General features: G+C 53.2%; 1 protein-coding gene across 1 annotated transcript in view; it reads left to right on the top strand.

Moving 5' to 3' along the window:
• Positions 1-7,735: 7,735 nt before the first annotated feature.
• DOC2B (double C2 domain beta) overlaps positions 7,736-13,210 on the top strand; it is a 28,336-nt gene continuing 22,861 nt past the window's right edge. Inside the window, exon 1 of the mRNA XM_049782517.1 lies at positions 7,736-8,105. Coding sequence (XP_049638474.1) covers positions 7,736-8,105 — 370 coding nt within the window. The remainder of the gene's footprint in view (positions 8,106-13,210) is intronic.

Genomic DNA, 13,210 nt, shown 5'->3' with positions numbered 1-13,210 from the left:
CCGGGTGTGACCCAAAAAAAAAACCACAAAAAAAAAAAAAGAAAAAAATAAATAAATAAAAATTAAAAAAAAAAAAAGATTGATTCCTGAGTGCAGAGCCAGTAGCAAACCTGAGCATTGCCATGTGTTGCCCAAGAAACAAACAAACAAAAATTACAAATGCCTTGTAATTTGGGGGGTGAGGACGGGGCCATCCCCAGCAGTACTCAGTGTTTATTCTTGGCTCCATGCTCAGATTCACTCCAGGAAGTGCCTAATGGAGCATATATGGAGTTGGAATCAAGCCAGGGTGGTCCTGTAATTTTTAATTTGAGTAAAACATGCATAACACACATTTAAATGGCATTTATTACATTCCTGATACTAGAGAACTATCACCAGGAAGCATTTTTTTCATCACACCAAACAGAAACTTGGAACTGATTAAGTAATTTTTTCCTATCACCAGACCTGTTAACCTCTCATTAACTTTCTTTTTTTAATTTTTTAAATTTTTGAAGTGCCACACCTGGCAGTGCTCAAAGCTTACTCCTGGCTCTTCATTCAGGAATCATTCCTAGTGGTACTCAGGGGACCCAAGCTAGATATGTGCGAGGCAAATGCTCCACTCACTGTACTATTGCTACAGACTTTTTAATCTACTTCCTGTCTCTATCAATTTGCTTAGAAGAGATATCTTATTTAAGTGAAATCACAGCTTCTTTTGCACTTTTGTGTCATTTCATGAACGTGTTTACAGAGCTCATCCAGATCAGAACATATATCAAATCTTTATTTCTTGGAACCAGTGAGATAATGCAGGGATTTAAGCACTTGCCTTGCATGCAGCCAACCCCAGTTCAATCTCTGGCACCTCATGTTCCCTCAAGTACTGCACAATGGTCTAGGTAATCCCCAGTACCAGATCCTTTGTTCCAAAGTATTGCATTTGCAAACTCTCCATTGAACCACTGGCCAACAATTGATAAGATGAGCCCCCTGGCCTCCTTAGGACCACCTGGGAGAGAGTCCTATCCCAAGAAGCTGCTCCTTTCTGTAGCAGATTAATTGTCCACTATGTGACAGACCCATTAGTTTCACTGTTCAGCCTGGAATCTCTGGCTGGCTCATCCTGGCTGCTGGGAATCTGCTTACAATAAGCTGGTTTGCATTTATCTTTCTGTGTCCCTGCTTTCCTTCTCCAAGTTTCACTGCAGTCAGAAGGGAACTACTTACTGGGTTAGATGACAATTCTATACTTTGTTATTTGGTTGGGAGATTCACATGGTTATTCCCAGTGGTGCCAGGAATGAGCCCAGACCTCCAACATGCAAAGCCTGCACTTCCACACTTTGAACTACCTCTCCCAGACCCTGCCCCACGCATGCATGCGTGCGCACGCGCGTGCGCGCGCGCGCGCGCACACACACACACACACGCGCATGTACCTTTCTTTTTTTTTTTTTATAAGGGGGCATGTAGTGTCCAGGAACGAACATGCTAGGCACGAGCCCTACCCCTTTGGTTCATATTTCTGACCCTTTCATTTTTCTTTTTGTTTGTTTGTTTGGTTTTTGGTTTTTGGGTCCCACCTGGAAGTGCTCAGGGGTTACTCCTGGCTCTACACTCAGAAATCGCCCCTGGCAGGCTCGGGGGACCATATGGGATGCCGGAGTCGAACTACCGTCCTTCTGCATGAAAGGCAAATGCCTTACTCCATGCTATCTCTTCAGCCCCCTTTCTTTTTTTTTTTATAAGGGGCATGTAGTGTCCAGGAACAAACATGCTAGGCATGAACCCCTTTGGTTCATATTTCTGACCCTTTCATTTTCCTTTTTGTTTGTTTGTTTTTTGTTTTTTGGGTCACACCCGGCAGCACTCAGGGGTTACTCCTGGCTCTACACTCAGAAATCGCTCCTGGCAGGCTCAGGAGACCATATGGGATGCTGGGATTTGAACCACCAACCTTCTGCATGCAAGGCAAACACACTACCTCCATGCTATCTCTCCACACCCCCTTTCATTTTTCAATGTAGCTGTGATGTGCTCTTTCTTAGCTGACTGTTGGGTCTGATCAGTCTTTTGTTGTTATTGTTGTTGTTTTATTTTTGCTTTTGAGCCCACTCCCGGCAATGCTCAGGGACTACTCTTGGATCTGCACTCAGGGATCACTACTGGTGCTCGGGGAATTATATAGGGTGCTGGGGATTGAACCCAGGCCAATTGTACGCAAGGCAAGTGCCCTATCCCCTGTACTATCATTCCAGCCTCAGGGCCTGAGGCTTTAACTGAGTCTTTTTTTTTTTTTTCAATAATTGAAATTTTTCATACATCTTAAAAGCAAGTTGAGTTAAAATTGGAAGTCACAATTTGCACTGTTAAGACTTTCAGAATCGCATCATTAACTCAAAGCCTTTGCAGAAATACATGACAGTTGGCTCTGGGTTTCAGAAGGTCTGTCAGAGCTCTTGTCTATTCCATCCTGTGCACAGTACCGAGGTGTTCATCTGGCTCCCTAATATAACTCAAATGAGACCTCAAACTCCAACCTTCTCCAGGCCTCCCAGGGTGGTGCAACAGACACATATCTCATCCATGCTCTCACTTAAGCCTCCAGCCACAACCCCTGTCTTCCAGCCCGTTATTTCAGGCGCTTTCCCCAAAGATCCAGCATTATCTCTCCCTGCATTTAATCTCCAGTCAGAAGTAGTTAGACCCTGGGCTAAGCACCACTTGGCAGGTGAGCACCTCTAAACTAGCAGCCCTGGCATGTAGCAGGAAAAGAGAACTGCAGGACTTCCTCTGGATATGAGTCTAGTTGGGGTCCACCTTGTGGAGCATGGGCCAGATCCTTTATTTCTAGACACCTCCATTTGTTTATTTAGTAACCAAGAGGGATGGACAAGGTGAGGGACTTCCAGGTCTGTGGACTGCAAACATGAGACCGAGTCCCAAGAGGGACTTAGCACCAGCTGGCCAGGCACAGCAGAGAGCTCTTGACACATGCACAAGAAGATCATTAGCTAAGTGTTAGAGTCGTCTCCTCACTGGCAGGCCCAATGTTGGGAAATGTACTGAAACAGGGAAGGGATGTGTTTATGTGGCTGCACCATCCATCAGCAAAAAGAGCTGCATGTGATGGAGCCAGAACGATAGTCTAGCCAGTAGGGTGCTTGTCTTGTACACAGTCAACCCAGTTGATTAGGATCCCATATAGTCCTCTGAGTCTTTATAGGAGTAAGTTCTAAGCACAGGAGTAACCCCTGAGCAACACAAGGTGTGACCCAAAAAATAAAATAAAAATAAATAAGTAAATAAATGAAAGGGAAGAATCCCTGGAGAGTCCTCCCTCAACTAGTAGGTGCTTCCTCCATCAGTCTCTCTCTTGAGTTCAGATTCTTATATATACAGAGAAGATTCTAGCAGCTTTGCAAGCCATGAATTTCTTCAGGAACCAGGAAGAGAAAATACAGGAGTACACCTGAGGCCAGGGCCAGGGGAGGCCCCTTTCTCTGAGGGTCAGTTGGCACCAGCCAGAAATACCAACCCTGGACAGGCAGCACTGAGCAGGGCAGAGGGACTTCCTAGGAGGAAGGAATGGTGCAGCATCACTCTTGGCAGGAAAGAATCCATCCTGTACAATGAAGGTGAGTCAGACACCCCGTGGGACTCTGCCAATGAGCTCAAGACTTGAGGATACATACCTCCCCTCTGAGTGTGGCACATTCAATGGTGTGGAGGCAACAACCATTTGAGAATCCCTGTGCTCAACCATTAGCACCTTCAAACCCAGCCCCTCATCAAAAGAACCATGCACAAAAATAATCCAAGGGTACAGAAGGTAAGGCGCATCCTGAGTCTTGGCACACAGACCTGTGTGCCCAGTGGGCATGAGGTAGGACTTGGCTATGCATTATTCACAGCATCCGATGATGTGAACTCTTGTGCCCCCAAGGAGCTGTGAATAAGAAGGAGAGCACAAAAATCTGCTGGGGGGTGAGGGTAGAGCAGGTGGAGAAACTTAGACAGGGTTCCTAAGAACTGTGAACAATGGCAGATTCCCCCAGGATAAGAGATAGTACAATGGGCTGGGTGCTGCTTTGCACATGGCTGACCTGAGTTCAGTTTCCGGCAACCCATATAGACCCCTGAATACTGCCATGAGTGGTCCCTGAGCACAGAGCCAGGAGTAATCCCTAAGCACTGCCAAGTATGGCCCAAGAAAAAAAATAAAATTCTATATAAAAAAAAGAAAGACTCCCCAAACACTTCACTCTGCCGAGAGCCCACCCAGCTTCATGATGAGGGTGGAGAACAGAAACAACAGGACTGACGGCTAACAGGCACCCCAGCCTCTGCAAGTACATTCACTTATGGACATCTCCCCTGAATGCCTTTTCTGCCTGGCCTCAAAGCCAACTGCATTTCACCAACAGATAAACTGAGGCAGGTGCTGGGTAGACAAGGATAGCTTGCCCTGGGAAGGCAGGGAGAAGGAACACAGAGCCTTTGAGTGTCTGCCAGTCTATTTAGCACCTAACAGGGCTGGTTCATAGCCTACCCAATTCCACAAGTGAGAAGTGGGGAGACTGAGGCCTAGGCTAAGCCAGCTACCCACTGTCTGACCCAGCAGAAGAAACCTTTGTTGTATTAATTATTCAACCTTGACTTCTGAATTCAGACTTTCTAAATCCAGACTTTCTCAAAACTGGCCCAGAGAACACCAATGCCCTCCTGCTCAGCCACTCAACCCTGCCAAGGACTGGCTCCATATAACCTCATGCTTCTCAGCAACCACCCTAAGTTCCCCCTGGCTCTGTGTTTTAGAGATCCTCCAACCCACTTCTCTCATACCTCTGACGATCCAAGAGTGGGAAGCAGGTCATCCAGAGTCAAATCTTGAGGGACAGAGAGATAGCACAGATGACAGGGATTTTGCCTTGCACTTGGACGACCAGGGGCAATCCCTGGCATCCCATATGGCCCCCAAGCACCTCCATGAGTAACCTCTGGGCATTGCCCAGGTGTGTGGCCCAAACAAACAAAAAAGTCAGACTGTGGCACTAGAGAAACAGTACAATTATCCCCTGGTTTGCATCCCCTATGGTCCCCCAAGCACTACCTGAAGTGAACCCCTGAACAGAGCCAGGAGAAGCACCTAAGCTCTGCTGGGTGTGGCCACCAGCCCTCCTCAAATAAACTAAAACCAAGAACAGAAAAGTAGAGGCCAGAAGGTCAGCCTTCCTCTGACCCTGCAGTGAACAAAAGGTCAGGGCTCAGGGGTCAAGGTAAAAAAGTTCTCACTCCCAGTTCTATACACCCTGGAGCCTTGGTTTCCCTGCCTGTGTGATGATGACAATACTCCCTTGCTGTGGAGTAAAGGAATTCTGACAGAGAATTTCAAACCCTGGAATAATTGCATAATCACTTTTGCTTCAGCCATGGTAGGACTCACTGTGCCTATTTAAGAACTAATCCCTTAAGCATTCCTGGAAATGATGAAGGCCCTGTAGTTAGGTAGGTCTCCAGGGCACCCAACTCTCCTCCCTTCAGTCTGACTCTTAGATGGCCATGACCTCCCCTCAGGAGCCCCTGAGCCCTGTAACTCCCACTAAAATTCTCTCTCCTTCCCTTACTCTTCCTCCACCATATAGCTGTCCCTGCTCAAGATGCCTCAGATGAGATCTGGAGGTTCTTCCTGTTTCCAGCTCTTTGTAGCCTGCACACATTACTGTCTCTCTCCCAAACTCCAGCTCTGTGACAGACTGGAGAAAGGAAACCAAAAATGTCAGTCCAGTGGGCTAGAGTGGTAGTACAGTGGGTAGGACACATTCCTTAGTGTCCTAAGGAACTCAGTCCCCAGATTCAATCTCCGGCATCCCTTATAGGTTCCCCCTCCCCCCACCTCCAGCACTGTCAGAAATAATCTCTGAGTGCACAGTCAGGTGCAACTTTGGAATATTGCCAGGCTTGGCAGTTCCCTGGGGGAGAAAGAAGAGCTCTTGTCAGTCATCCTGTGTGCAATGGAGGGAGGCCTCAGCACCATTCTGTGAAGTTAAAAATCAATCCATTTTTGGGCCGGAGAGAGCATGGAGGCATGGAGGTAGGGCATTTGCCTTGCATGCAGAAGGACAGTGGTTCGAAGCCCGGCATTCCATATGGTCCCCCGAGCCTACCAGGAGCGATTTCTGAGTGTAGAGCCAGGAGGAACCCCTGAGTGCTGCCAGGTGTGACCCAAAAAACAAAAACAAAAAGTCAATCCATTTAGGGGGTGGAGCAATACACAGTGGGTAGGGCATTTGCCTTGCATGCAGCCGACTTAGGTTCGGTCCCCCACATCCCATATGATCCCCCAAATCTGCCAGGAGTAATTTCTGAGTGCAGAGCCAGGAATAACCCTTGAGCAACACTGGATATAGCCCAACCGCCCCCCCCCCCAATCAACCCATTTCAGAAACTGAAGACAGATATTCCAGGAGACCAAATAGCACGAGAATGATGTAGCTGGAAGTGATCAACCGTAGTCCTCCCTGCCCAAGGCCTGTGAACCTTGGAGTGGAAAGGAGTCATTCAAAAGCGGGAAGAGACCCAGCCACAAAGATGATAAGCATTTCCTATACCTGGTCAGGGCCACCAAGGAGCAAACAGGATTCCATCCAGGACCTTCTGGAGATGACACACCTGTATAAGCAAGCGCTATTCCCCACAGAGATGCTTCCGGGAAAGGGCACAGCAGGCGCTGCCCGCATGTTTACTCATCTGGGGGTGCGGGGTAGAGGCTGGCCTGAGCCATTCCTGCCTCCCCCCGTTACTCCTGCTCGGCCATCTTTTCTAGGACCAGCTCCTGCTCAGCCCCTGCCTGGCCCTGAGACAGGTGGGAGAGTTGAGATGGGTCCCTGAGACACTTGTTGACCAAGAACTCACCCATGGGAGCCATGGGTACAGCGTGGGACTTCGAGACCCGCGGGGTGGGATGAGCAGAGAGGCCTGCAGTGACTTGGCCCATCCTAGCTGTGTGATGGGGACAGAGATGTCTGCGCCACAAGTCCCGGGATGGTTCTGGAAAGTATGCGGCGTCCTGTTAGCAACTTAGTGCCCTGAGTCCCTGTCTCCTCCATGTAAGGTGTCTGTGTATCATACTGCAATTGAGGTAGGGGTCGATTGGAGAGAGGGAGGTGTGTCCTCTAGTTTGGGGCAGTGCGCGCTTCCTATGCGTGCGCCTCGAGTGTCTCTGCACCCCACGCAGAGACGTCCGTGCAGGGAGAGACGATCGGAACCCGAGCGGTGCCAGCACACGCGCGGGAACGCAACGAGCGGGAGCCCCACGAGCCCTGCCCGGCGTGCATGCCCTCCCTGCCTGTGCGCGCGCGGGGTCCCGGGCCGGCGTGCGCGCCAGTGCGAGTGCGAAGGAGTGCGGCGCGCTCGACTCGCCCGGCTCCGCTCCGCGCCCGCCCGCCCGCCCGCGCAGCCCGCACACTCGCCCCGCTGCTTGGCTGCTACCGGGTGACGCGGACGCGGGCTGGGCCCGCCCCCTGCCTGCCAGCCCCGGCACTCACTCACTCGCGCCCGCCGCCGCCGCCGAGCAGCAGCGCCGCCGCCGACACTGGGCCGTCCGGGGGGCGCCGCCGGCCATGCCCGCAGCCCCCGCCGCGCCCCGCCGGGCCTGCTGAGCCGCGCACCCCCCGGGGCCGGGGCCGCCGCGCCAGGCCGGGCCGGGCCGAGCCGAGCCGAGCCCGGGCGGGGCCGCGCCGCCTGCATGACCCTCCGGCGGCGCGGCGCCAAGGCGACCATCAGCATCCAGGAGCATATGGCCATCGACGTGTGCCCCGGCCCCATCCGGCCCATCAAGCAGATCTCCGACTACTTCCCCCGCTTCCCGCGGGGCCTGCCCCCCGACGCGGGCCCCCGCGCGCCCGCGCCCCCGGACGCCCCCGCGCGCCCCGCCGCGGCCCGCGCCGCCTCGATCGGCCCCTCCGACGGCGCCCCCCGCGAGGACCGCGACGATGCCGACCGCGTCTTCGGAGCCCACGGCCCCGGCCCCGGCGCCGTGCCCAGCCCGGCGCGGCCGCCCGTCAAGCCGCCCGAGGACGAGCCCGACGCCGACGGCTACGAGTCCGACGACTGCAGTAAGTGCCAGGCTCGCCCCGGGGCCCCCCGACCTGCCCGCTGGGCCCCGCCGGCTCTCCATCACCCTCGGCAGGCGGGCGGGCAGGCGGACAGGCAAGCAAGCATCCTCCCCCGGTGGCTTTCCGCGCGCCCCGCACCGGGTACCCGGCCCGACGCCGCCTGGACCCCGGACTGCAGCGGTGGGGAATCAGGGTCGCCCCTCGAGGGTGTCCCGCGCCCCGGGCCCTGCTCTCGGCCCACCCGCCCACCTGCCGGGAAGCTCTGCGCGAGCGGCGGCTTTTGTTCCCGGGAAAGCAAAGCAAGGCAAGGGATGGGGATGGGGAAGGGCAGGGCGGAGCTGCGCCCCGCGAGACACCAGTTGCTGGCGGCCGCGCGAAGGCTCAGCACCCCGGAGCCCGCTGCGGACCAGGCCCGCGGCTGACCGAGGGTCCCCCCGCACCGGGGCGCCCGGAGGAGGGTCGGAGAACTGGGGCCTCGCCGGCCTCGCCCGCCCGAGCGCTCGCTCGCGGCCCGCGGAGCGCAGTTGCGGCTTTGCCGGCGCCAGCCAAGAAAGGACCCGAGGACCCGGGAGCCACTTGTCCTTTGCAAAAACCTTGGCGGCGCCTTCTGCCGCGTCCACGCACCCTGCCGCCGCGCTCGCCCGGGGCCGCTGTCCTTAGCCCACCTGTTACACCCGCTTCTTCCCCCCAACCCCGGCTAGGAAGGGCCCCACCTGCACCTCAGCCGACACCCCGTCTTCCCCAGACTCCGTCCTCACTCAGTCTCAGGGTGCAGACAACAATCTGGGTCCTCGGGGCTGAGGCCCTGCCAGTGACTGCTGCTGACCCCTTTCCAATTTCTAAGAGTGCCTGCCCCTCCCAATTCGGGCTGGAGGGGAGAGCGAGGCCCAAGGGGCAGCTATTCAGTGGGCAGCGGGTTTGCGTTCTTTGAGGGTGGGGAAGGGAGCGGGATTGGGACAGTGCCCACTGCAAAGGCTGGCCCTGCCCGGGAGGTGGGGGTGGGTTCTGGGCTACGCAGCTCAGGGCAGCATCCAGGACGGTGGCGCCCAGATTGGGTGCTCCACTGGGCCTCCGGGGCCTGGAGTTTGCACATATAAATGTGTCTCTAAAGATGGAAGGTGTGGGTTCCAGTGTCAGCCAGAGGGATGTCAGAGAGGCTTTCAGCCTGAGCCTGGCAGCTTGAGGTTCTGGCATGGACATGGGAAGTCACCCCTAGCCTCACTCTTCTGTCAGGTGGGCAGAGTGTTGCCCCCAAGCTTGCTCAGAACTTTTCTCCCGAGCTCCTGTTATCCCCGAAGCCTGGTACCCCTAACTTGCCTTAACATTGGCACAGGCCGACACTGAGACCCATTGCCAGTCAGAAATTCAGATTACCCAGGAGTGGGGAACTTATTCACATTCGGGGTGTCTTTCCTGCTGTGCCAAGGGAACAGGTAGACTGGACAGGGCAGGGCTTGTGTCTGAACTCCAGTCACCAAGTGCTTTTTGGGTGACATGCAGAAAGAGAGGAGTAAGCACTGGTCATTGATGTTAGCTCTCCCCGAACCTGCAGGCAAGGAAAGGATTCGAAAGTGGCCCATCTCCTGCTCAGCAACTCACAGTTTGGTCCTAGCAGCAGTGGAGAAAGGTCTGGGCCCTGTACCGCAAGATCTCATTCACTCGGGCAGGGGCTCAGCAGGACAAGGCCATCCTGGAGCCAACCTTCCTGGTCATCAGCAGTGGCCTTATTCACACATGCGTAACAGGTCTCTGCTGAAAAAGCTGAGGGGGGGAGAGAAAGAGAGAGAGAGAGAGAGAGAGAGAGAGAGAGAGAGAGAGAGAGAGAGAGAGAGAGAGAGAGAGAGAGAGAGAGTATTTGTGTGTTTATGTATTCCTGAGCCCCAGCCAACTGGCTGACCAGGCATTGCCTACGAGCTGCTTCGAACTCTGCTCAAGGGCCACACTTGGCAGTGTCCAGAGGCCTGTGCAGTGCCAGGGATTGAGTCTGGACCATATACTCGTCCAACTGAGCCCTCTCCCTAGCTCCTGACCTGGCATTTCACATTGGTGAGTGAGCCTGAGAATACAGAAGTCCTGGGGCCCGCCATTGGAGGAACCAGATTCTGGGACAGTCCCCACAGGTTTTGTGGCCCCATCTCAACTCTGACAGCCAGATCCCAAAGAAGCCTAAATGATTCAGGCCAGATGGTTCATTATGGCATTAGCCTGGGTTATGTTATTTGCTGCCCTAATTATCGGATTATATCTATTCTCACTCAAAGAAATTAGGGCGGTTGTTCTGTGGTCCAAGGCCAAGAGCAGTGTGTTCGTTATTTATTTGGCTTTTTTTTTTTTTTTTGCCTGTCATTTAAGGCTCATCCTTTCAGGCACATCCCAGCACCAGCACAAATTCACAAGTTTTACACAGCTATGATAGAGGAGTGATGATGGAAAGAACAAAAAGTGGGGGACTGTGTAGGTCTCCCCTTCACATACAGCCTCTGAGAGCAAAATCTGCTCTGTGCTGTCCTCCATCAGACACTGTGCCCCATGCTTTGGCCCACTCTTTCCCTTCCCTGAGATGCATGTACACCCTAGCTCCACCCCTGGACATCCAGTCCCTTCTATAGTGCTCAAGTGACAGGCATTTTTGGATTGTAAAAAGCAGAGAACTCACCATGCCACACACATGGAGGACGGAACATTTATTTAGCTTTTCAGCCACTGCTTCACTGCTTTCCTCTGAGCTATGCTTTTCCTCTCAGGCTGGACCATGGGAACTGCTACACTGGACCTTATGGCCAGGCATCACGCTTTAAGGTCCTCAGGACTATATGTTTAGCCTGAGTTTCATTGAGAGCACACAGTCCTGCAGAGTTTCTAGGGGACTTGTGCTTCGGCCTCAGTGGCCAGAATTGCAGGTCAGAGCCTGCCCCTAAATGGCTGGCTTTCCCTGGGTAAAGTCAGGATTCATGTCCGGGGAAGCTAAAGCACAGAAGAATGGAGATATCATTGTTAAACTTGCCCTGAGGACCTCCTCTGAGGATATTTTCTGTCCCCACTGGCTCTGAAGCCCATACTTGTTCTCCTCAAATCACTCCAATCTCTGTGTTCAGCATTCTGAGACCCACCTCCAGCCCAAGTGCTTGGGAGAGTCAAGTCCTCCAGCAGTGAGGACAAGGAGTCAGAAAGCAGACAGGAAGTTCCAGCTTATGTGGGGTTCACCCCAGTAAGTGTCCCGGGGAAGGTTGAGGAGGACGGAAGTGACTGGCAGAGTTGGAAAAAAGGGATTGCTCCCAACAGAAGGATTGCCTCATGTACCTACTAAAGTGGGGAGATTCAGCACAGAGGAGGCAATGGGGTCTAATAGCTAACACCATGAAACAGTGATGAGGTGAGCCGGGGATCTGGTGGGCAGGGAGACGGGGCAAGGGCTTGGCATTATGGGGCTGAGCCTTGGCACTCATGGCCTCCTAAAAAAACACTACTGGGGCAGAGCTGCTGATGAGACTTCTGATGAGACAAAGCCTCCTGTTGCTGAGGACGTGGAGTGCCCCACCTCAGTGAGCAGACAGTCCAGGAGGCTAAGGAGCCTAAAGCAGGGGTGTGAATAGATCAAGCAAATCCCAGGCTCTATCCCTGAGCTCCAGGAGAGCAGGGCACATAGGGCTTCTTCCTCTTTGCACACTCTGAGGTACCTGAAAGGATGAGTGTCTCAGTTTCCCCATCTTGGTGCTTTGACGTCAAGCTGGATCATGGTGGGTTTTGTCATTTGGGGGAGAAAAAAATGCTTTGAAAGGTTGACATGGTTATTTTATTTGGGGGGAAAGATAAAGCGAACCATGGCCAATTTACTCTTCCAGGGGGACTTTGGGTGAGGAAAGTCCAGGTGTGAGCCAAGGTCAGCATCATCTGTCAGTCTCACAGCTGAGCTGAGGCATGTACTGCTATAGAAGAGCCGACAGAGGCTCAAGCTTGATTTTCTCTGAATTAGCCCCATTATGGCTCTATAATTATCGACAAGCGGGTAACAACTCTCAAAGGCCCATTAGTGACCAGCCTTCATCATTTTTGCAAAAATGTCAGCTTCAGCCAGGGCATGTGACAGGAGAGACTGGAGGGCAGGACCCTGGGGCTCAGCAAACAGCACTTCACCTGTCCCCCTTCAGTCACAGCCAAAACTGGGATGGCTGAGTTTTGCACCCCATTCCCCAAGGGAGATCCTACTTTTCTCTTTTTTGCTCCTTCTTCGCAGTCTGCATGTGATTTCAGCTAAGCAATGTCTCACACATACACAAACACACACACATGCACACATAAGCACACACACTAATTGCAAACTAAATAGCACAGGATGTTAAGGCATTTGTTTTGAAAGGCATTTGCTTTGGAGACCCCATTCAGTCCCCAACAGCTCAGGGCCCACTGATCCCCCTCAGGAACAACCCCCTAGTATTGTTAGGAATAGCCCCCAAATACCACCAGAGATGGCCCCAGTCTCACGCCTCTCCAAATTAGCTGGAGCTCAGATTCTCAGGCTGAGAACAGATAGGCCCCCATCTGGGCTTATTTCCACTGGGCCAACCTCACCATCCTCCTCAGAGCTTCATTTCTCCAGGTGGGAAATGAAGACTTGGAACCGGAAGCAACCTCTGAGCTCACCAGCGGCTCATCACTGATGAGCCAGCTCATCATTGGTTTTTCTTACAAAACCACCTCTGTAAAGACATTCATCAAAGCCATTCAGAGATGGCACCAGACTCACTCTTCTCGCCAAACGGCTGAGATGCCAGTGGGCCACACACTCCAAGCTTCCAGAGCAAGCCTAGGAAGAGGTAACCGGTGGTATTTAGTCATTGAGGGCCTGTGAGAGAGACTCTTTCTGCTCCTGGGCTGAGCTTCTAAATGTAGACAGGAAACCCTGTCTGTGGCTGGTCCTTCAGTTCTGAGAATCAACCAGAGAGCTTGGTGAGGAGAGTTTGACCAACAGGCATCCCACCCTACTTCTGAGAGTTTCTGGAGAGCTGGTGGTGGGAACGGACCAGGGCTGTGGGTAGAACATGTATGTTCTTTGAGGGGGAATATCACTGGCATAGTCCTTACCCTGCTGAGGCTCCTGGTTGTGA

This window comes from Suncus etruscus, chromosome 1, assembly GCF_024139225.1.
Source record: "Suncus etruscus isolate mSunEtr1 chromosome 1, mSunEtr1.pri.cur, whole genome shotgun sequence".
NCBI classification, from domain to species: Eukaryota; Metazoa; Chordata; class Mammalia; order Eulipotyphla; family Soricidae; genus Suncus; species Suncus etruscus.
Note: the sequence above shows the minus strand (reverse complement) of the source record. Positions and strands in the feature narration are given on the sequence as shown.